Source organism: Ursus maritimus, unplaced genomic scaffold (genome assembly GCF_017311325.1).
Source record: "Ursus maritimus isolate PB19 unplaced genomic scaffold, ASM1731132v1 scaffold_9, whole genome shotgun sequence".
Classification (NCBI taxonomy): domain Eukaryota; kingdom Metazoa; phylum Chordata; class Mammalia; order Carnivora; family Ursidae; genus Ursus; species Ursus maritimus.
This window is the reverse complement of record NW_024427107.1, coordinates 43091294-43112233: the sequence shown is the minus strand read 5'-3', so window position 1 is coordinate 43112233 and position 20940 is coordinate 43091294. Positions and strand designations below refer to the sequence as shown.

Genomic DNA, 20940 nt, shown 5'->3' with positions numbered 1-20940 from the left:
AGCTTTCTAAGACCAAGAGAGTGCCAGTCCATTCAACTCTGACACCCTTTGCCACATGCTTTGGGTTCCTGGCATAACTTCCTTGGTTGCAAAACTGTCCTTGTAAAAAGAGAGGCCAAGTTTCAGGAGCACGTGTATGGAGGCGCTCCATGTGTGGGACTCAGACGCTCCTGCTGTCCCAAGTCCTCATCTCCTTCGATTGAACCCTTTCTCAGTTGTTTTGCCTGACGTATCCATATGCTCTCCTTTACGAGCAGAAAGGGTCATTCCCGGGCTGTAGGGAATTCGGCCTTCCAGATCACAAAGGGTTAAAATCTCAGGGTTAGAAGCCGGTCTCTGCCTAATTTGTGAAAAATCACTCAGCTGTGTCCAAGGATAAATGATACTTTGGTGCAAGGTAATGAAGCCTCAGATGGATGGTGTCTGATTTACAACCTGGTCACGTTCCAAAGTTTTCCCAGCCGGCATCAGTCTGCGAGGGGATGGCATCAGTAGAAATAGGCTATTTCAAAGAGGAGCATTGGGGTTTTAATGTTTGTTGATGACAGAGTAAGAAAAACCAAATTCATCATTAGAGAAATGGTAGAAGCAGCCGACTTGCTGAGTTCACAGAAGATACACACATAGAGTCAGAGTCACAAAACGTCTCCTCCGAGGGCACAGCTGGATCTCTGTATTCAGGAGTCGGAAACTCGGAGAGTTTCTGATTGATTTCGGTAACAACAGGGAAGTGTTCTGGGCTGAATGGTCTTCCCCACCCTAAAGTCATATGTGTAAGTCCTAAACCCAGTCCGAATGTGACTGTATGTGGAGGTAGGACCTTTAGAGAAGTGATTCGATGAGGATGAGGCCATTCAGGGGGACGCTAATCCAGTCTGACTGGAGTCCTTGTAAGAAGAGGAAATCTGGACACACACAGAGGCACCAGGTACGTGTGTACCCAGAAGAAAGACCATATGCAGAGGCAGGAAGGGACTGGCCTTGTACAAGTCAAGGAGAGAGACCTCAGAAGAAACCAACCCTGCTGATGCCTTGACCTTGGAATCCTAGCTTCCAGAACTATGAGAAAATAAAGCTCTAATGTTAAAGCCACTCACTCTGTGGTTTTGTTACGGCAGCCCTAGCAAACCAGTATCGGGAGAAATCCAGGACTTAACATCTTGGAATTGGGGGAGGCATGCTTCAAACATGGGTGGTCAGCTGATGACCTAAAAAGCTGACCTTTCAATATAAAAATGGATCCTCCCATCCCTTGTCCCCAACTTAATTATCAACCTTCCCCACCTCACTGAAGGTCATTGATAGAGGAGAATCTAGGGGAAAAGCTCTGAAGGTCAGCAGTCATGCCATGCTAAATTCCCATGCTATGTGCCACCATTGTTCTGGGTATGGGCCTCAGTATGATTTTGTAAATGTAGCACGCATCTGACATGCTATCACATGCAAGCGTTCATAAGAAGACAAAAATTCATAAAGGTTATAGATATTCTGGAGCGCCTAGGTGGCTCAGTTGGTTAAGCATCTGACTCTTGGTTTCAGCTCAGATCATGATCTCAGGGTCAGGAGATCAAGCCCCGCACTGGGCTCGCGCACAGCACGGAGTGTGCTTGAGATTCTCTCCCTCTTCCTCCCTCTCTGCACCTCCCCTCCCTTGCACTCGTGCTCTCTCTCTCTCTCTCTCTCACTCAAATAAATAAATAAATAAATAACATATTTAAATAAAAAGGATACAGAAATTCAGATTCAGCTACTGTTTATCAGTTGCCCATGTATCAGACAATATAACGACAGTAATAATATTAGCAAACGCCTTACATATATCAACTCATTGAACCCTTACAACAATCCTTTAAGGTATGTATTATTGTTATCCTCAATTTACAGATAAAGTCATTGAAACAGAGACAGGTTAAGAGACTTGTAAAATGTGGTAACAAGAGTACCCACCTCATAGGGTTGTTGCAATAATACATGAAGTATTTCAAACAGGCGTTAGGACTTAGTAACATTCAATAAATGTAGATTAGGTTTTTAACACCCTGTGTCTTTATTCACATAAAATTGAATTTGGGGGTTAAGAAATACCTTAATGCCATCCGTTTGTTCCACAACCATTTATTGAGCAATTACCAAACATCAGGCATTGTGTTAAACCCTGGATGGTAATGACAAGCAAATATACATCTTAGCAGAAAGGCAGAAAGGAGAAGCCAAGCTTTTAGCAGTGATTACTTCCAGGAAGTGAAACTGAAGAGGAATGGCTGTCAGGTTTTGACTTTATACACATCTATATTCCGACAATTTCTTTAATATGCAAAAATTGATTTTGTAATTTAAAAAACAATAAGGGAATGAGGTTTTTTAAAAATACATCACTGCTTGAGGTTGTGATCAATCACTCAGCCTCAGTCAATGTATGGAAACATCCTGCAAGTCTGCTTTGTGAAAGATGGAAGGGTACAATCATTGGCTTCTGTCCCCAAGGGTTTACAATATGCTTCAGCAGATAAGACGCAAACAGGACCCAAGTTACCCCAAAGACAAGGCAGTTGGTAAACACCAGACGAACAAGTACAGCAGAAAAGTGACCCTTAAAAATAGAGATAAATGGTCTTTGAAAAATGCAGCATTGGGTGGAAATTAACACAGCTTTAGAGGCAGCTGATGGATTACAAATAGAGGGAACTCAACTAAAGCAAAAGGAGGACCTAGGCTGGGAATCCACCCTCGATCACCTGAATGTGGAAATAAATTCAGTGCTGTCCAGAGTGAAATGAGCAGTTAGGGAAATGGGACTTCAGCACTAAAATTTAATGTTCCTCTAACTCAAAAATGGAAATGCTATCTTGGAAAGCCCTGAGTCTGGCTAAGAATTGAATTTTCATGCAGGTCACGGTCATAATTCTGGGATGAGTCAAAGAGCTAGAACCACAGCTTGGAAGGTTGCATCCGTTCACCTGTAGCTGGACGTAATGAATTTCTACTACACGTCTTTAAACAAATAATTTAGATTTGCTGTTCCTATTGTCTCACCACCTCCCCCTCCCCCTGAAATCTGCCCTCTCTGTTCCACTCCTCTTGCTCGTTATCAGCGGGCTTCTGGTCATCTTTGTGTCCCTAACGGCCAGCAGACTGCCTGGCAGAGAGTTTGGAAATATTTGCTGAGATGAATCAGTGACTCAACTCAATGGCTTTTTCTCTAAGTTCCGTTCCCTTTGGCCTCGCTGGAGCATGACATTAATATTGACCTGGCCTAGAAATTCTCTTTCCCATCATATTCCATGACTTCTGATTCTTTTGCTCACCTCCCCCCCCCTCCCCCACCTTAGGCTGTTCCTTCACGGATATTTTCCCCGCCCCGCTTGTCCCTCCTGCTCCCTACATGTGGCTCAGGCCAGCAAGGCTCAGGCCTTCACTGTCTCCTCACTCCATACTTCAGGAAGGCCAGGAAATGATGACGATGGTGATATACTCTGTAATAATGATAATAATGGCCTCGTGTGCATCAGAAACTTGACTCGTTACCTTATTTAATCCCACAACACGCTCTGATGTAGATATTATTACTCTACAATATGGATGAGAAAGCGGAGGCTCAGAAATGAAATGACCCGTGACGAGTGAGCAGCAGAACTGGGATTGGAGCCCAGGTCTCACTGTCCTGAAGGTCAAAACTAACACACAAATACGCATTGAAAGTGAAAACTAAATGGGAATTAAAATCTAGAAAGGAACGCACTGTGCTGCTTCCTGGCTGCGTTGTTGGTTCTAAACTCCCCTCATCGTAAGGTGCTCTTTCCTCTTCCCTCCCAACACGGCCTTGCCAGGGTCCGACCTCCACTTCAAACTCACCTTGTCTAACCTACTCGTGATCTGTCAGAGTCATGGCAGCTCAAACTCAGGAGCGACTTCTGACTTTTCCGCCTCCCTTTATTTATAGCACCTCCTTATTCCTTACTCCTTCCCTCGCCATCTCTTCAGTCGTCGCTCAAACTCTGGCCCTTGTCACCTCTCCTCGAGGACTGCCAGAGCCTCCTAACTGGTCTTTCCATCCCTCACCATCTTCCTTCTGGATTCCATCCTGCAGTTCACCACGAGATTAAGTTTCCTAAAATGAGGCTTTGCATTTGTCACTTCCAATTAGAAACCCTTCAGGGTCTCTCTTCCAGAGATGAAGTCCAGACTCTTCAGCCTGATTCTCAAAGCCCTGAACGCTATGTTTCCAGCTGGTATCTTCAATTTCATCTTCTACTTCACACCTGCAGGAACTCTCTGCTTCAACAGACTCGGTCTCTTCCACTGTTTAAGCCGGGCTGGCCTTAACTAGGGTGATCCTATAATTTATCACCCCAGAAAAGAACCCCTTTGAAAGTGAAAGGGAGGGCTGTTGAGAATTGAGCCAACAGGCATAAACTGGGATCATGCTGGATTAACTGGGATTTATGGTCCCCATATTCTTAACATTCTCATCTACATACAGGCCATCCAGACCAGCCGCTGATGGAATGCTTCTGGAGTCCCTACCAGCCTTTGCCTCTCTAAATTTCCTGTCTAAGTGTGACATCCGGAGTCTCCATCTTTGACAAGCCCCCTTCCGACTGCTGTCCTCAGGTTAGATTGCCTGCTTAGCTTCCAGGCTGGCATTCCTGTGATAGTCTTGCCCCCATCTACCTGCTCCCAGGAGCAAGGCCTGCCCCTCCCAACCCAGACTTCACCCTCGAGCTCTGAAAGCACTGCTACATCCTCACCACTACCGCCCTTCATGTCTCCCCTTGCCTTGGACACCTGTCCAATGGCTACCCTTCCTTCCTTGCCCAGATTTTCCCCACCCCGGCCATCAGAATGACCCTCTTCTCTGACCTTCTGTAGCCTCTCTTACTCCTGCCATTTGCTCTGCACTCAGCATAGCCCCATCAAGCAGCACTTGACCTTCCGGAGATGTGTTCAGTCTCCCTAACCGAGGCAACTGGCAACAAAGGTCCACCGTGCTTAATCATCTCACTGCTCACCTCCAACAGGTCAGGTGCTTGGTTGAGGACGATGATGACGGAACATCTGACGGATGAGGTCTGGGTCACACCCAGTCTCTCCCATTTTCCCATTCATCTGCCTTGACACCCCCTCTGAGGATAGGCGGACATTCTTACATGCTGATGGCAGCAGCAAGAGAAATGCCCGTCTGTGATAAACACAGCCCACAACAGCTCGCCGGCAACCACAGTTTCTAAGCTCACGCTTGTTGCTCTTCAACAAATGTCAAGCCCCAAAAGTTACAGCAAAACCCTCAAGGTAGAGAACAAAGGTTCTCTACCACACACGGATGATGAGGCAATCATTTGGCAATACTCAGAAAACTGGGTTCCTCACCACCCTCCAGCTTCCCAAGGGCCAGGGCAGGCCTCCTGCCCCAGCCACGGCCCCTACTGCCTCTGCCCCATCGACTCCTTGTTACCCACACAAGCTCTGGGCCTTCCCTGCTTCTTACCTCACCCAATTAACCAGAGACCCTCGCCCTTTTTTCTTGAAGCTTATCTACCGGGCCTATTCCCGATGGCCTGATTTCCCTCTGACCCAAGAGCACCCAAAGCTTCTACCCATTTAACAACTGGTAAGGGAAAAAATACAGGTTAATCAAAATAAATAGTATGACCCCATTTTGTTCAACATTAACAAAATGTTTTGAATTAGATATTTTTTACAAGTTTTTAAAAAGATTTTATTTATTTGTTTATTTATTTATTTATTTAGAGCACGTGCATGAGTGGGGGGAGAGGGAGAGGGAGAAGGAGAGAGAGACTCTCAAGCAGACTCTGTGCCAAGGGGCTTGATCTCACAACTCTGAGATCATGACTTGAGCCGAAATCAAGAGTCAGATGCTTAACTGACTGATCCACCCAGGCGCCTGTTGAATTAGATATGTGTATGGAGAAAAGTCTGGCAGAAAATACAACAAACTATTAATAGTGATTCTTCTCATCTGCTTAATCCTTTTTTTTTATTTAAGTTCAATTAGCCAACACACAGTACATCATTAGTTTCAGAGGTAGTGTTCAACAATTCATCAGTGGCATAAATCACCCAGGGCTCATCTGCTTAATCCTCATCCTCAATGCAAGTGTATTACTTGCATAATAAAAATGAATGAAGCATGTTGGCTTCTTTTTTGCCTGCATTAGTGGATGTGGTAACTTGCTACCTAACACTGTCGCCACCAGCAGATTAAGAAAAAAATAAATAAAACCTCTAAGGCTTAGGAGACCAATTTCATTTGCGGACCTCTGATGAGGGCAGTTTTTCCTTCCCATCAGTGTGTAAAAACAAGCAAACAAACCCACTCGATTCTCACCTGCGAAGAAGATGCCCCCTATACTTTTGTTTTGTTGCTCTTTCGTTCTGCATCCTTAGCTAAGAATCAAAGTGTGCTGGAAAATGGAAATTCTGTGTGCAATATAATAATCGTTCACCATGGGAAGCAAGACATAACAAGGCATAACAACATATCTCCCTGAAATCAATGGGATACGGGAGAGCAAATGCAGCATTTAGTCAGTAGGTTCCAGCTCTGATGTCAGTCGAGTCCTTTCCGTTCCTCTGCCTCCAGATTTTTTGCCTTATAAGTACTGAGTTCAGTTAATTGAATACCTACTGCTTTCCAGGCACTATTGGGGGAAGGACGAATGAGACCGTGTGAGTTTAAGGGGCTTTGCAGACACACTGGGAGGTGGCATTAGGGACCTGCTGGCCTGCTCACAGGTGCTGAGAGCCTTTATCCTTCACTGAAGAAATCAGATGCCACCCCCACCTCTCTTACCCCCAACCAGGTCACACAATGTGGAGTTGCCCAAGTGGGAAGCCACGGAACTGATTGCAAGTGGGTGCCTGAAATTCTAAGCACTGCCCTTGCAACTTATTGAGGTAACCGTTCCTCTCCTCTGACAATGGTGTCTTCTCAAGACAGCTGGGCTCTTGTTCCTGGTGGTCCCTTGGGCCCATCGAGGGCAGATCCATACTTAGCAGGAAGGCTGCCTCCATCTCTGAGGTGCCACTCAGCAACCTCGCCCACCAGCAAGGGAATCTCATGAAGAACACATGAGCTATACTGAACTCAGGCCATCTCAGACAGCCTCTGCATTTGATGAAAATCCGCCCAGTCCTTTTCAAGGCATGCGGTATATAAAGGGACAATTATATTTACATAGCTGATCAGAAAGATGCCTTTGGCTGAGGACCTCGAATGAGAACATAGCCTCAGCCATAAAGGAAGTCTTCAGAGTTCAAACTCTGACTAACAACTCGACCAGAGAACAGAGCACTTTGTTGAAACCCAAAGGAGAGCAGTTAGATCCGTGGGAAGCTCCCCTCCCCCTCGCTCTGCTCAACTTGCCCTTCCTTATTAAACAAGGCAGGGGAATACTCACCCACACATCTTTTCCCGTCCTCGGCCAGCGTGAAGCCACTGTAGCACTGGCAGACAAAGGAGCCCAGAACATTCACACAGAGCTGCTCACAGCCATGGTCCCCCGCCGCACACAGATCCTGGACTGGGGCAGAGTCGCACCGTTAGAATGCAGCTCTGAAGGAGTGACCCTCAGCACACCGCCAGGCAACAAGCACTTGTTAAAATCACTTTTAACGTATTAAATACCTGTAATCCTACCATCCAGAGGCAACTGCCGTTAATATTTTGGAGCGTTTCTATGTATAAATAAAAAATTAGCTTTCGAGGGGCGCCTGGGTGGCACAGCGGTTAAGCGTCTGCCTTCGGCTCAGGGCGTGATCCCGGCGTTATGGGATCGAGCCCCATATCAGGCTCCTCTGCTATGAGCCTGCTTCTTCCTCTCCCACTCCCCCTGCTTGTGTTCCCTCTCTCGCTGGCTGTCTCTATCTCTGTCAAATAAATAAATAAAATCTTTAAAAAAAAAATAGCTTTCGAAGTTGGAATTATTGACCGCTAGGAAATGCATTGAATAATTTCAAATTAACATCAGTTCTGTATTTTCCTCATGTTCGTGACAGTGCTCTGCAACATTCCGAGGGCCCCCGAGAACTGTAAGTTATCATGAGCAAGCATTTGCACTCGTCGGCTTCAAGTACCATTCCTGTTCTTTAAGAATGAAAGCGCTTTGTAATCCCAGTCTCACCAGTGTACATGAGAGAGTCTGGCGCGGTCTGTGACATTTTGCAGATGGGGAAGCTGAGAGAGAGCACAGAGGAAAGACCTGCTACTCCTCCCAAACATGGCAGGTCCCAATTCTGCATCTGTCCCTTTGGAAAAATTTCCCCTCATTCCATTTGTCTCCCGGCATGATCTTTAGAAATCCTCCTTAAGCTCTATTTCTTCATGCCAGTAACAAATGAGGAAAAATATGAAGCCAGAGGAGGTTAGGTAGAGGTAACGAAGATTACTAGGGAGAAATGAAGATACGGTTCTTAGCGAGCCTCTTTGAGTCACATATTAATTAGGTGCTGAGCCCTGGCTCTTCCACAAATGCAATGTGAGAATGCACTCACGGAATGCATTCACTGCAAGGGAGCTGCAAATATATCAGATGATGAAAAGGTTAAAGGCATTTTCAATCCATCACTGACTGAGTCTCTCCGTTGCAAGAAGCAAGCTGACGTGATGACATTATTTCTCAGCAAGGAGAATGGCATGGTTTCGTAACTAGCTCTTCCAGTGACTTTACCATTAAAGTTGGAAAAAAACCAAAGAGCATTAAAGGGATCAAATACATTAAAAAGAGTTTTCTCTGGTTAAAAGTTATCACTGGGAAAGCTATGATAAAAACTCAATTAACTAGAAAGCTTGATTGATCCCTGAATCCAATGGCTACACTTTAATGCAATCCCCTGTGTCATTGAGTTTTATTGTTTATTATGCTCTTAGATAAATATAAAATAGTAAATGGATAAAGATAAAAGCTGATTTATTTATCACTTCTATGAAATGCACAAATAATTTTTAAGAATAGAATCTGCATCATTACATTAAAAAATGTTTAGGTACAAATAGGGACTCTGGCTTTCAAGTGCTAGGATGTATTTTCATTCCCAAATCGATAAAGTAGACAAAGAAAATTATAGATGCAAATTCTTCCATCTCTTACCAGTATATTTATATCTTAGATTTCCAATTGAGAACTCCAACTGAGATTTCCAGCGGATTTAAATAGAAGAAAACACCAATAACCAGAAAAACCTTTAGCTCACGTAAAAATCATAGTGAATAACTAATGATAAAACCTACAGTTACAAGCCTGAGCCAGACAGCTAAGAAAAATCTGAATGATAGAATACTTTTCATTTATTCAATAAATGAAGTACCTCCTTTGCCCCAAGCACTGGGGATACAGTGGTGAACCAAAGAGATGAAGGGGATCCTACTGTCATCCAGCTCGTATTCAAAGTGTTAGTAATGTGCAGCTCTAGGAAGAGCATTTCCGATTAAAAGAACAGCAAATGCAAAGGTCCTGAGGTAGAACAAACTAGCCCCATAGTCAAGGGTCTATTGGAAAAGGCTGGTAGGTAAGCATGAGAGAATGCAGAAGGGGAAAGGCACTCTGGGCTGAGGGAACAGTGTGAGTAAATGTGCAGAAATGAGGAAAACGGGACAGGCCTGATGGCTGAATTCCATGCTGGGAATTCCAAGGGAAGAAGCAGGGGGGAAGATGGGAAGGACGATTGACACCAGATGACAGAGGGCCAGAAGGCAGGCTGAGAAATCAATCCCACTCAGCAGGCGACCCGGACCAGTCAGGGTAAAATCCGTCTAAAGGGAGAGAGCGTGATTCCATCTGGGTTGTCCTTTTGTAGTATTTTTAGAACTCTAGGAACATCCCTATGGGGAGACAGGGAGTACGGGCCTCTGTCACTGTTCTTTCAGCAGATGAGCACTAATGGAACACCAACTACATGCGTGAGGACAATGTGCTAGGCTCTGGCAAATCACCGAGTAAGATCAGCTCACGTTCCAGTGAGACAGACAGACATGTCCAGTCTTTCCAGTACCACTGGATAAATGTGTGAGGGCTAGAGCGGAGTCCAGAGGAAGGAGCCTCCGAGCCCAGCCAAAATGGAGAGGTCTTCCTGGAAGAGGTGACATTTGATGGAAGTCGTGAGCCATGAGTAGGGGTCACCAGGCGGAGAAGGCTTGGAAGGATAATGGGAACTCAGAATTCGGTGCTTCTCCTCTCTCTCATAGTTTTATTACCCTTCAGTGAAAAGCATTAGAAGGGGGATCTGGTGGTTTCTTCAGCTCTGGTGAAACTTGAAGGACTTCTACCTGTTGAATAAAAACCACAGCTTTGTTTGGGCACAGTGGTAGTTTTTTGAATTTTATGCTGAAATAGCTCTGCTTTGCTTGCACATTGATGGAAAAATTAACCTCCTGATAGGAGGACCTTCGATTGTTCTTCGGAGCCAGAGCTTCCGGGCTCCCCTATTAGCTGTCAGCACACCCCCGCGCATGTCCTGTTGGCATGTATCACAATGTTAGTTACACAGGCATCTACACGGCCAGGTATTTACAGTGTCTCCCTTGCTAGACTGTAAGCTCCCTGACGGGGAGTAGAAAGTGCCTGCCTAAAAGCCTCGTGGCTAGAAAGGTCACCCCAGCACACTGGAACAACCTACACCCCCAAATCCCAAGGCCATCTCTGAAGGTGGGGGGCAAGAGCTTCTCCACCTGGGTGTCCCTTCTCTGCTCGTGCTGATGCTTTGCCTCCTTCAGTGTCCGATGGGAACCCCACCTAATAGTGGTTACGAAGGAGAGGTGGGAGTAGAGGGGATTTTTAGTCTTATGATGATCTGCTTTCAAATTTTCTAACACAAGTTTATAACAAGAGCTTTTATAATAATGAAAAAAAAACCCAACATGTTACAAAAGAACCCCTTCGAAAGCAGCATTTTGAAAGCAATGAACCAAGACCTTGAAGCAATCACCTTTTTTTCCACAAGACTTCTCCCGACAGGGTAGGTAAGAGAGGCAATGCCGTTCCTTTCAGGACAGGGCTGGGACACCCACAGAGGAGCTTCTGAAAAACTGCAAGTTCTGGTCGACAGAAGCAGCGGGCCCAACCGTGGCTACCCATTGGAACCACCTTCGGACCTTTTGAAAACGCTGATGCCCAGGGCGCCCACCTCCTTAAATCCAACAGGCTGGGGGTGGAAGGCAGACAACAGTGTTTGTGAAAAGCTCTCCAGAAAACCCCAGTGTGCAGCCGGGTTGAGAGTCGACGAACTGGATAAAAAGTCCCTGCAATCATCCGAGGGGAAGGTGCCCAGACCCAGGAGTCCGTCTCCCCCTTTATTAACTGAGACTGCCAGCCTCAGTTTCCTCTTTTAAACACATCTCAGAATGACTGCTGCCCTCGACTCCCTCTCCAAGTGGCTGACAGAACTGTAGACGCTACGTGAGGGCGCAGAGTGTGGTAGGAGCAAGAGGCTTATCGCTCGCATTCCAGAAGACGGGCCCCACAAACAGCAGGCGTGCCAGTTGGCTTCATGTGTGCTGTACTTTCATACTGTTTTTATAACGTTGGGGATTTATGGCCACTAGGAACTGCACCGTCCCAAGGGAAACCATTGAGGGATTAACTTAATTAAACAAAGACTAAGGAATAAATACAGACGGGGTTCTGACAAAACAATGTTGTTCTTCTGGCAGTGGTCATTTCCATTTGAAACAAATACAGATATTTTTGGATGATTCCTTATGCTTTTGAAAAACAGCGCTTCTTTTTCTCACAGCCTGGGAGGGTCCACTGAAGGGTAATAAAACTATGAGAGAGAAGAGAAGCACCGGATTCTGAGTTCCCATTATCCTTCTAAGCCTTCTCCGCCTGGTGACCCCTACTCATGGCTCACGACTTCCATCAAATGTCACCTCTTCCAGGAAGACCTCTCCATTTTGGCTGGGCTCGGAGGCTCCTTCCTCTGGACTCCGCTCTAGCCCTCACACATTTATCCAGTGGTACTGGAAAGACTGGACATGTCTGTCTGTCTCACTGGAACGTGAGCTGATCTTACTCGGTGATTTGCCAGAGCCTAGCACATTGTCCTCACGCATGTAGTTGGTGTTCCATTAGTGCTCATCTGCTGAAAGAACAGTGACAGAGGCCCGTACTCCCTGTCTCCCCATAGGGATGTTCCTAGAGTCCTAAAAATCCTCTCCTCCATCAGAAATGGGATCCTGGCAGGAGGAGTGTGATGGGAACTAAATTTTTCCTGAGTCTCCGTACCTCTGCTTGTCCCCACCCAGAAGTGTCCCCGTACCAGAAGAGGGCTCAGAGGACAGTGACATTGGGAGCCAGCCCCTAGCTGCAGACACCAGTATTATCGTGACCGCTGAAGAGCTGGCTGTCTTGCCGTTTCTGCTACCTCCCTGGAATCTAGCACGTTGTCTGGCACTCGTAGTTGTTCCGTAAGGACTCAGCAATTAGAGAATGAACCCATGTCCATGCTACACATGGTTGTCAGGCACTTCTCCCTCATTAATCTTATCTAGGCTGGAAACTCTGAGAGGGACAGGATCAGTCTCGGTGTTCCTCAGGATGCCTGGACAATACCGCACTTCTCACACAGCAGCTGTGCAGTGGACATCTGTTGATTGGACTTGACCTCCACCAGCCTAGAGGACTCAGGCAGCTCGTATTTGACTGCTCCCTGTTAGAGGTCAGGTTTCCCCTCGCTGTCTGCCTGACCACAACCGTAATCGAACACTTCATTTACAACGATCACTGAATGTCTATTTAAGGCAGGGCTTGTTTTGCTCATTCATTCTTTCATCCATTTGTCAAAGTCCTGGGGAAACAACAGTGAATAAAATAGATATCTTTTAAAAATCTGTCAATCGATCTCTGTCCCCATGGAGCTGATATTCAAGTGGGGAGCCAGTGGTGTGTGGGGGCCAGCTCCTACTGACCCGCATGACAGACTGTGCACACTTCTTCCCTACCCTGCATTCAGCAAGGCCAGGTGGGTGGCGTGAAATCAGCCATGCCCGCAGTATTTCACCACAGGAATCAGTGAAACTTATAAGCCAGGGATTTTCCCCCTGGAGATCTGATTAAACATTTACCAGCACACCACTGACAGGGGCCAGATATAAAATAAAGAGGTAAAACCATAGATTATGTTAGATCTTTTTTTTTTAAGATTTTATTTATGTGAGAGAGAGAGCACAAGCAGGGGGAGCGGCAGGCAGAGGGAGAAGGAGAAGCAGGCTCCCCACTGAGCAGAGAGCCCAATGGGGGACTCGATCCCAGGACTTGGGATCATGACCTGAGCTGAAGGCAGACGCTTCACCGCCTGAGCCTCCCAGGGGCCCCTATGTTAGATCTTATAAGTGCTGCAGGACAAAACGAGCAGGAAAGGGGAGTCGGGAATGTGGAAGGAAGCGAACTTCTGTTTTATATACTGTGGTCAGAAGGTGGTCTCATTAAAAAGATTCTTTTATACAAAGACTTGAGGGCGGTAATATGAAAAAGTAAGGAGCAAAGGAACTGAACCTTCGAGAAGGAGATAAAGGGCAGTTATGTGTCTTTAGACAGGTGGGAGAGAGACAATCAGAGTGAAAAGAAAATCATCTTTGGAGCCAAACCTGGCTTCGGCTACGTGACCTGCATGACTTCACATAAGTGATTTCTATGAGACCCGATCTTCCAAGAAGTTAAATAATTAAATGGAGAATACGCTGCCGGGCTAACTGAGACAGTGAGCCGAGTAAAGCGCCTGACAGACAGTAGGTACTCAGGAAATGCTGGCCTCCGTCTTCCTTAGGCTGGGGTAAAGAAAGGTCTTGGAGGTACAGGCCCAGTTAAGCATGGAGGAGAGGTGGGCCCCAACCAAAGTTGCGTACATGACAATTACAATATAGTGTCACCTTATGGATGTCTGTGAAAACTCCACGTGTGGACACAGAGTCAGATTTCTTTAAATAACGTCCACATATCCTTGACTAAGTTTTGGTTTGTGAATTCTCTGAATTGATCCAATACAGCAAAGTAGACAATTTTGAATTTTATAACAAAAGATCTCACCGAACTCAAGCAATGCCTTAGCCAGAAGGCAGTCATTAGCACAGAGCTGACGGTCAGCAGAATTTACTTGCTTTTAGTTCCTTGTGAATTATGGGGAGGGATGTTAACTGCAGCTGCTCAGCCTTCCCAGGTGAAACAAATCAGTGAGGATTTGATAACTCAGAGCCCCGGAGCTGTGCTCAAATCCATCCCTAGTGTTTGCCCCGAGGCTCGCAAGCATCCTAGACTTAAGTGCCTTCCCTCATTTATGATCTCGAAACCCTGGCGCTGCGCCTCCGTTGGACAACTTGGAAAACCTCCATCTGGTTCCACTGAACGAGGAGCCACGGGACAAAGGCTGGGTCTGCCGTGGCTGACGTCATGCCGGGCGAAATCAAAGAGTTTTTACTGGCCTTTCAGAGTTTTAGACAAGTCACGATGCATGCTATTCCCACCAACGACAGGTTAATCCACCCTTTGGAGTTAAAGCAAAATGAACGCCTTTAAAGACACGCTTCACTTTTTTAAACAGCTCCTGCTGGTATTTAGCCTGAGATGTAGAAATCAGAACTTACCCGTCCCAGCAAGGGTGAAGAGAAATGCATTATTAGGGCTGTTATTTCACTCAAGTGGGAAACAATGGGGTTTCCGCCTGCACCGATGCGAAAGCCCTTCAGAGTCAGGCCTCCACAAACCCCAGCCTGCCTTTTGGGGACCATCCCCCTTCTTTCATGGTGCCTGAAAGCACTAATCTTATTTTGACAGCTGCAGCTTGGATTTAAAGACTCTCGACAGTAAATGTGAGTCATCAGCCTTGTGCTTCTAACGCTGGAAGAAACAAAACAAACCCAATGTCACTGAGAAAAACAAACCTGTCCTTTTGGGCAAACCCCAGCTGTGCCTCGAATCCTTCTCTCCCCAACTGTTGAATTCTTTTCCAATCAATTCTCCTAGTCACTCACGAGATTTTCATTTTCTTTTGCGAAGGGAAAAGAAAGGGGGAAGACTCCCCACCCCCCCCACCTCCCCGTAAAGCCTTAAAACGTAAGTAAATCTGACCAAGTGAGGCTCATGGAAAGAAGCATGCACTGATAACGCCCTATTCTTGTAGAGCGCTTTGCAATCTCCAAACGGCCATCCCATCGTCACATTCTTAATATGAACTCCCTACTGCGTGGGGTCTCTCAAGGAGAGATCTAGTTGAAAAGGCCTGGGTCAGTGGTTTTCAAACTTGAGCTTACATCAGAATCCCCCGAAGGGCTTGTTAAAACACACGGTCCTAGGTCCCACTGCAGAGTCCCTGATTCGGGAGCACTAGCTAGGGTCCAGCCTGGGGGTTTGCATTTCCACCCAGTTTCCCTGCAAAGCTGAGGCTGCTTGGGGGGGTGGGGGGAGGCACTTTGAGAACCCCTTGTCTGGGTGCTTGTGAAACTAGGAACGCAGAAAAGAAGCTGCAGGAGCCTCAAACTCACTCCCCCCCGCCCCCCGCCACGGGTGGTGGTTCTTTGACCATGCATTTCTCCACTTGCATGCAGGCAGGTCCCCACTTGGCCCAGATTCCTTTTCTTTTCTTTTCTTTTCTTTTCTTTTCTTTTCTTTTCTTTTCTTTTCTTTTCTCTTTTCTTCCTTTTTTAAAAATCCCTATATCCTGGCCCAAACAGAGGGCGAGCAGGATGCCCATCACCATCTCCACGTTCCCAGGCCCAGCAGCCGGGGTGGAGAGGAAACTCTGTGACCACATTGACTCTGCTCGGCAGCCTCAGCTTCTGCTCAGGGCGGTCCGCACAGCACCTGGGGCCAGGCTGTTGCTTGAGAAGCTGCAGGCCGGCTGGCTGTGACTGCAGCCTGCTTGCCCTTCCACTCTTGCTCCTTGCTCACATCACGGGCAGCGCCAAAGCTCCGACCCTGACCTTCCCTTTCCACGCTCCCTCTCTCCCTCCAAGATTTTATCCATTTTCAGGGTCAATTACTACCCCCAAGCATATCCAGCCTGGGATTTTCCTTGAACTCTCATGCCTCATCTCCAGCTGCAACCAACCACTTGGGTGGGCTCCTTCCCAGACTCATTAGCCTTGCCTCAAAACCAGGTTTCCTCTCTGAAGTTAGCTGTCTTTTTAAATTCTGCTACCATCCACCACCCCCCAACCCCCAGCTTATGTCATGAACTGCTCCCTGGCGTGGGGCTTATTGCCGGGGTCTCCTCGTTAATTCTGTAGCATAAAAAAGCATGCACTGAACTGAGCTGATCAGAATTGTAAACTGATTGCATCATTCATCTTCGACTCCATAGGTGCAGAGCATAAGGGAAACCAAGATCTGAGTGTTTCTTGGGTCTCGAGCATATAAGAGAAACACTCATTTTTCTCCTACCGCCCCTAAGAGTGCCTAGAGGGCACCCGTAAGTATCGGAGGAATAGAGGAATGAGTGATGGATGCACGGTACTTCTTCACCCACTCTCTACCAGTTTGAATCCCACGTGCATATTACTGCTAAAGTCAATTTGCTAAAATGTAGTTTTACTCTTGACACCCTGTGTCCAGCACCCCCTACCCGCCAAAGACCGCTGCCGGGACTCAGCTTGAGAATCAAATCGCTCCATAATTTGTTCCAGCTTACATTCCTTCCCTCAGCCCCCGCTAATGCCCCCAACAAACTGTTCCAGACAGGCAGTCCAGTCTAGTTAGCACCCTCAAAGACAACAAGCCCTGCGTTTCTCTTCCACTTGTTAGAAAAAAACCCCTCCTTCACAACGCCTTCCCTGATTGTCCCATGACCCTTTCTCCAATCTCTTATCTGGCAGCCTTTGTCTCAGCACCACTTACCTTCCAAAACCACCTTGTTCTGACTTTCTCTCTCTACATATATTAGCTTTATTGAGTTGTCAATGGCATACAACAAACAGCACGTATTTAAAGTATGCAATTTGATAAATTTGACATGTCAGATATCGCCCCCCATCACCCCCAAACTCCCAAAGTTTCCTCATGCCCCGTGGTAATCCGTCCGCCTGCTCCCCGGCCACCACCCGCCCATCCCCAGGCAATCACGAACCTACTCTGTCACATAGATCAGTTGTCATTTTCTAAAATTTTCTATAAATGGAATCATACACTATGTGCTCTTTTTTGTTTGTCTTATTGCATCCAACATGGTTATTTTGAAATTCATCTAGCTTGCTGCTTGTGTCAATCTCTCTTCTCAAAAAAAAAAAAAAAGTTCATTCTCTTCATTGCCTAGTAGTATTACACTGTATGCATATATCACAATTTGTTACCTATCTACCTATCGATGGACATTTGGGTTGTTTCCAGTTTGGGACTCTTACAAGTCAAGCTGCTGTGAACATTTGTGTTCAAATCTTTGTTTGGATATAGGGGCGCGTGGGTGGCTCTGTTGGTTAAGCATCAGACTCTTGGTTTAGGCTCAGGTCATGATCTCAGGGTTGTGAGATGGAGTCCCGCCTCAGGCTCCACGCTCAGCATGGCCTCTGCCTGAAATTCTCTCTCCCTCTCTCTCTGCCCCTCCCCCTGCTCACACGCTCTCTCTCTCTTTCTCTCAAATACGTAAATAAATAAAATCGTTAAAAAAAATCTTTGGACATAAATTTTACTTTCTTTGGGGTAAATACCTAAAAACTGAATGGCTGGGTCATATGGTAGGTATATTCCAGGAACAATGATAGTTCCTATTGCCAACTTTGCCAATATGTATTATGGCCAATATTTTAAAATTTATTCAATCCAGCAGAAGTATGGTGACATCTCATTGTAGTTTTAATTTGTATTTCTCTAGGGACTAATAATGTTAAACATCTCTTCACAGGCTTCTTTGTCATCCATGTATCTTCTATGGTTAGTGTCCAAATCTTTTGCCCATGTTGACTGGGTTGTTTATTTTCCTATTATTGAGTTCTAAGAATTCTTTATATATTTTAAGGTCCTTTGCTGGATATATATTTTGCAAATATTTTATCCCAGACTATGGCTCACCTTTTCATTTTGGTAGTAGTGTATTTTGAAGTGCAAATGTTTTGATTTCTTTTTAAGAGAGAGAGAGAGCACGAGCTGAGGGAGAGGCAAAAGGGGAGGGAGAGGGACAAGCAGACTCCATGTTGAGCACGCAGCCAATGCGGGGGCTCAATCCCCCGACCCCCGAGATCAGGACCTGAGCAGAAATCAAGACTTGGACACTCAAACCACTGAGCCACCCAGGAGCCCCCAAATGTTTTAATTTTGATGAAGTTCAATTTATTGAGTTTTTCTTTTGTATTCTATGTCCTATTTTTAAAAATTCTTCCCAAACCCAGGGTCATCAAAAAGTTTTCCTACATTTTCATGTAGACATTTAGTTGTTTCCACTCTTACATTTAGATTTAAAATTAGTTTTGAATTAATTTTTGCATATGGTATGAAGTGAGGGTCAAGGTCCATTTTTTTGCACACGGCAAAAAAAATCATTGTAGCACCATTTGTTGATGACATTATTCTTTCCTCATGAATTGCATTGGCACTTTTCTCAAAAATCAGTTCACCATACGTGCATGGGTCTATTCCTAGACTATATTCTGGTCCATTGATGTCCACCAATACAGTCTTGAAATCAGATAATCTAAATTCCCCAACTTTATTTTTTTCAGTTTCATTGATCTCATTATTTGCAGATTCCATATTTGCAAATTCACCTACTTTCTAAAATTTACTTGTAACCCAAATCAATATTTGCAGTATTTTCATGGCCATTCATGGATGTGCACAGAACAGTGAAATATTTGAGTTATCTGATGCACACACACCCAGTTAAGGCCAAAAAAGGCAACGCTTTGCCTTCTTGTTTTAGCTCTCGTGCTACAAACAAGCATCCTTTTTGTGTTCTATTTAGTGCCATGGGGTTTTGTTTTTTTTTTTTTTTTGCCTTTTATGCTTTTTGTTGGTGATTTCACTGTTTAAAATGACCCGCAAGAGTAGTGTGAAGTGCTGTCCAGTGTTCCTAAATGCAAGAAGGCTGTGATGTGCCTCACGGAGGATAGATGTATATCAGATGGTCTTCGTTCAGGATGAGTAATAGTGCTGTCGGCTGTGAGTTCAATATTAACCAGTCAACAATATATACTCAATAAGGTGTCTTTAAATAGAAACACACATAAAACAAGGTTACATACTCATTGACGATGTGGCCAGAAACTCACAAGAATCTAACCCTGTATTTCTTCTAGGAACAATGATCTAGTAATTGCTAGTTCAATGTTCACAGAAGCTTACAACCATCATGAATAATGAGAGTCGACTGTATTTGACTATTGTAGGGTTTTTTTGCATTTTCGTATGTATATATTTTGGAATCAGATTGTCCGTTTCTACTTAAAAACATCTGCTAGGATTTTGATAAGGATTGCTTTGAATCTGTAGATCAATTTGGAAAGAACTGACATCTTATTCATATTAGATCTTCCATTCCATGATATGCTATATCTCTCCATTTACTTAGGTCTTTAATTAATTGCAGAAATCTTTTGTACTTTTCAGCATACAGATCATGCACACTTTTGTCAACTTTATCCCTAAATTACATATTTCCGATGCTATTATAAGTGGTATTTCAATTTATTTTTCTTTTCCTTTTTTTAAAGTAGCCTCTTCAACCACCATGGAGCCCAGTGTAGGCCTTTGACTCAAACCCTGAGATCAAGACCTGAGCTGAGATCAAGAGTCAGACGCTTAACCGACTGAGCCACCCAGGCGCCACTGGTATTTCAATTGCTCATTTTTGTTGCCAGCATGTAAAAATACAATCAAATAATTTCATATATTGACTTCGTATCTTACAACCTTGCTAAGTTCATTTATTAATTTTAGTAGCTTTTTTAAAGATTCCACCAGCTCTCTACAGAAGCAATCACATAGTCGGTGAATAAAGACTATTTTACTTTTTTCTTTCCAATCTGTATGACTTTTTAATTTCCTTTTATTTTATTATCTTATCAGTTAGAACCTCCAGTACAATGCTGAGAAGTGGTAAGAATGAACATACTGTCTTGTTCCTCCTTTTAGGAGGAAAACATTTATCTTTCACTCTTGAGTATGATGTTAACCGTAGGTTTTTTCATAGATACCTTTTATCAGGTTGAGAAGTTTCCCTTTTATTGCTAGTTTGCTGAGAGTTTTTACCATGAATGAATGTTGGCTGTTGTTCAATATCTTTTCTGCATCTACTGAAATGATTATATATTTTTTCATTTTTTAATCTGTTAATGTGGTGAATTATGTTAAAGCAAACTTGCATCCTTGGGATGAACCTCATTTGGTCTTGATTAGCGTATATAAATATGGATTCTATTTGCTAAGTTTTTAAGAATCATTGCATCTAAATTCATCATGAAGGATGTCGGTTATAATTTTCTTTTCTCTCTTTAACGATATGACTGTTTTTTCTGGATCATGCCCCTTGATTAAACTATGAAATAAAAGCTACTAAATCATTTGTGTAGCTTGGAAAAAATAATGTCAGGAACATATCTGAAGAATGAAAGCAATAAAATGCATTTGGTATGGTTCTTGAGAAAGAGAAAAAATGAGAAAGCTGGATAAGAAAGTTTACATTTTTTTGCCAAGTGAAATTTTCTAAATGTTGCGTTTTCAATATTTTTCCAGATAGATTAAATATTCAAGAAGGGAGGGAAAATTCCTTATTTAAAAACATAAATAAAGAAAAGGAAAGAAGATAAAGTTCTTATTAGTGGGAAAGGAATTCAAAGGGCGGGGGATGGCAGGGGAAAACAAACATGTAAAGATAGGCATACCTCATGGGGGTTTTTTCCCATTTTTTTTAAAATGGGGAGAGGGAAGGATATAATCTTTTTTTTAATGTTTTTTGAAGATTTTATTTATTTATTTGACAGAGAGAGAGAGCACAAGCAGAGGAGAA

The 20940-nt window shown here is 44.5% G+C and overlaps 1 protein-coding gene across 4 annotated transcripts in view; it reads right to left on the bottom strand.

The window, feature by feature from the left end:
* Nucleotides 1-20940, bottom strand: part of MATN2 (matrilin 2) — a 126675-nt gene that overhangs the window by 52957 nt on the left and 52778 nt on the right. For all 4 annotated transcript variants that reach the window (XM_040625908.1, XM_040625907.1, XM_040625906.1 and 1 more), the window contains exon 5: nucleotides 7419-7541. In XM_040625908.1, coding sequence (XP_040481842.1) covers nucleotides 7419-7541 — 123 coding nt within the window. The remainder of the gene's footprint in view (nucleotides 1-7418; nucleotides 7542-20940) is intronic.